Source organism: Meleagris gallopavo, chromosome 1, assembly GCF_000146605.3.
Source record: "Meleagris gallopavo isolate NT-WF06-2002-E0010 breed Aviagen turkey brand Nicholas breeding stock chromosome 1, Turkey_5.1, whole genome shotgun sequence".
NCBI classification, from domain to species: domain Eukaryota; kingdom Metazoa; phylum Chordata; class Aves; order Galliformes; family Phasianidae; genus Meleagris; species Meleagris gallopavo.
The window spans coordinates 67,557,096-67,557,310 of record NC_015011.2 but is presented as its reverse complement, the minus strand read 5'-3'; the positions used below and the strand labels follow the sequence as shown (position 1 = coordinate 67,557,310).

Below are 215 nucleotides of genomic sequence, written 5' to 3'. Positions count from 1 at the left end.
CCAGTGGGGCCGCAGGCGGCGCAACAGCTGCAGGGCGCCCTGGCGGCAGCCGGGCCCCTCCCGCTCGCTGACGGTGATGTCCAGCTTAGGCACCTCCGGGGAGCCGGGCGGGACGTGGATGTAGCTAGACATGGCGGCAGGCGAGAACGACAAAGACGCGCAGCTCAGTCTGATGTGTCCTCCGCGGCGGAGCCGGCAACTGAGGGGGAAATTTC

The 215-nt window shown here is 69.3% G+C and overlaps 1 protein-coding gene across 1 annotated transcript in view; it reads right to left on the bottom strand.

The window, feature by feature from the left end:
* The window catches only part of ETNK1 (ethanolamine kinase 1), a 27,993-nt gene extending 27,794 nt beyond the window's left edge, over window positions 1-199 (bottom strand). The window contains exon 1 of the mRNA XM_031555345.1: window positions 1-199. This exon is cut by the window's left edge and continues 10 nt beyond it. Within this exon, the coding sequence (XP_031411205.1) occupies window positions 1-132 (132 nt within the window). The 5' untranslated portion in view covers window positions 133-199.
* Window positions 200-215: the final 16 nt, after the last annotated feature.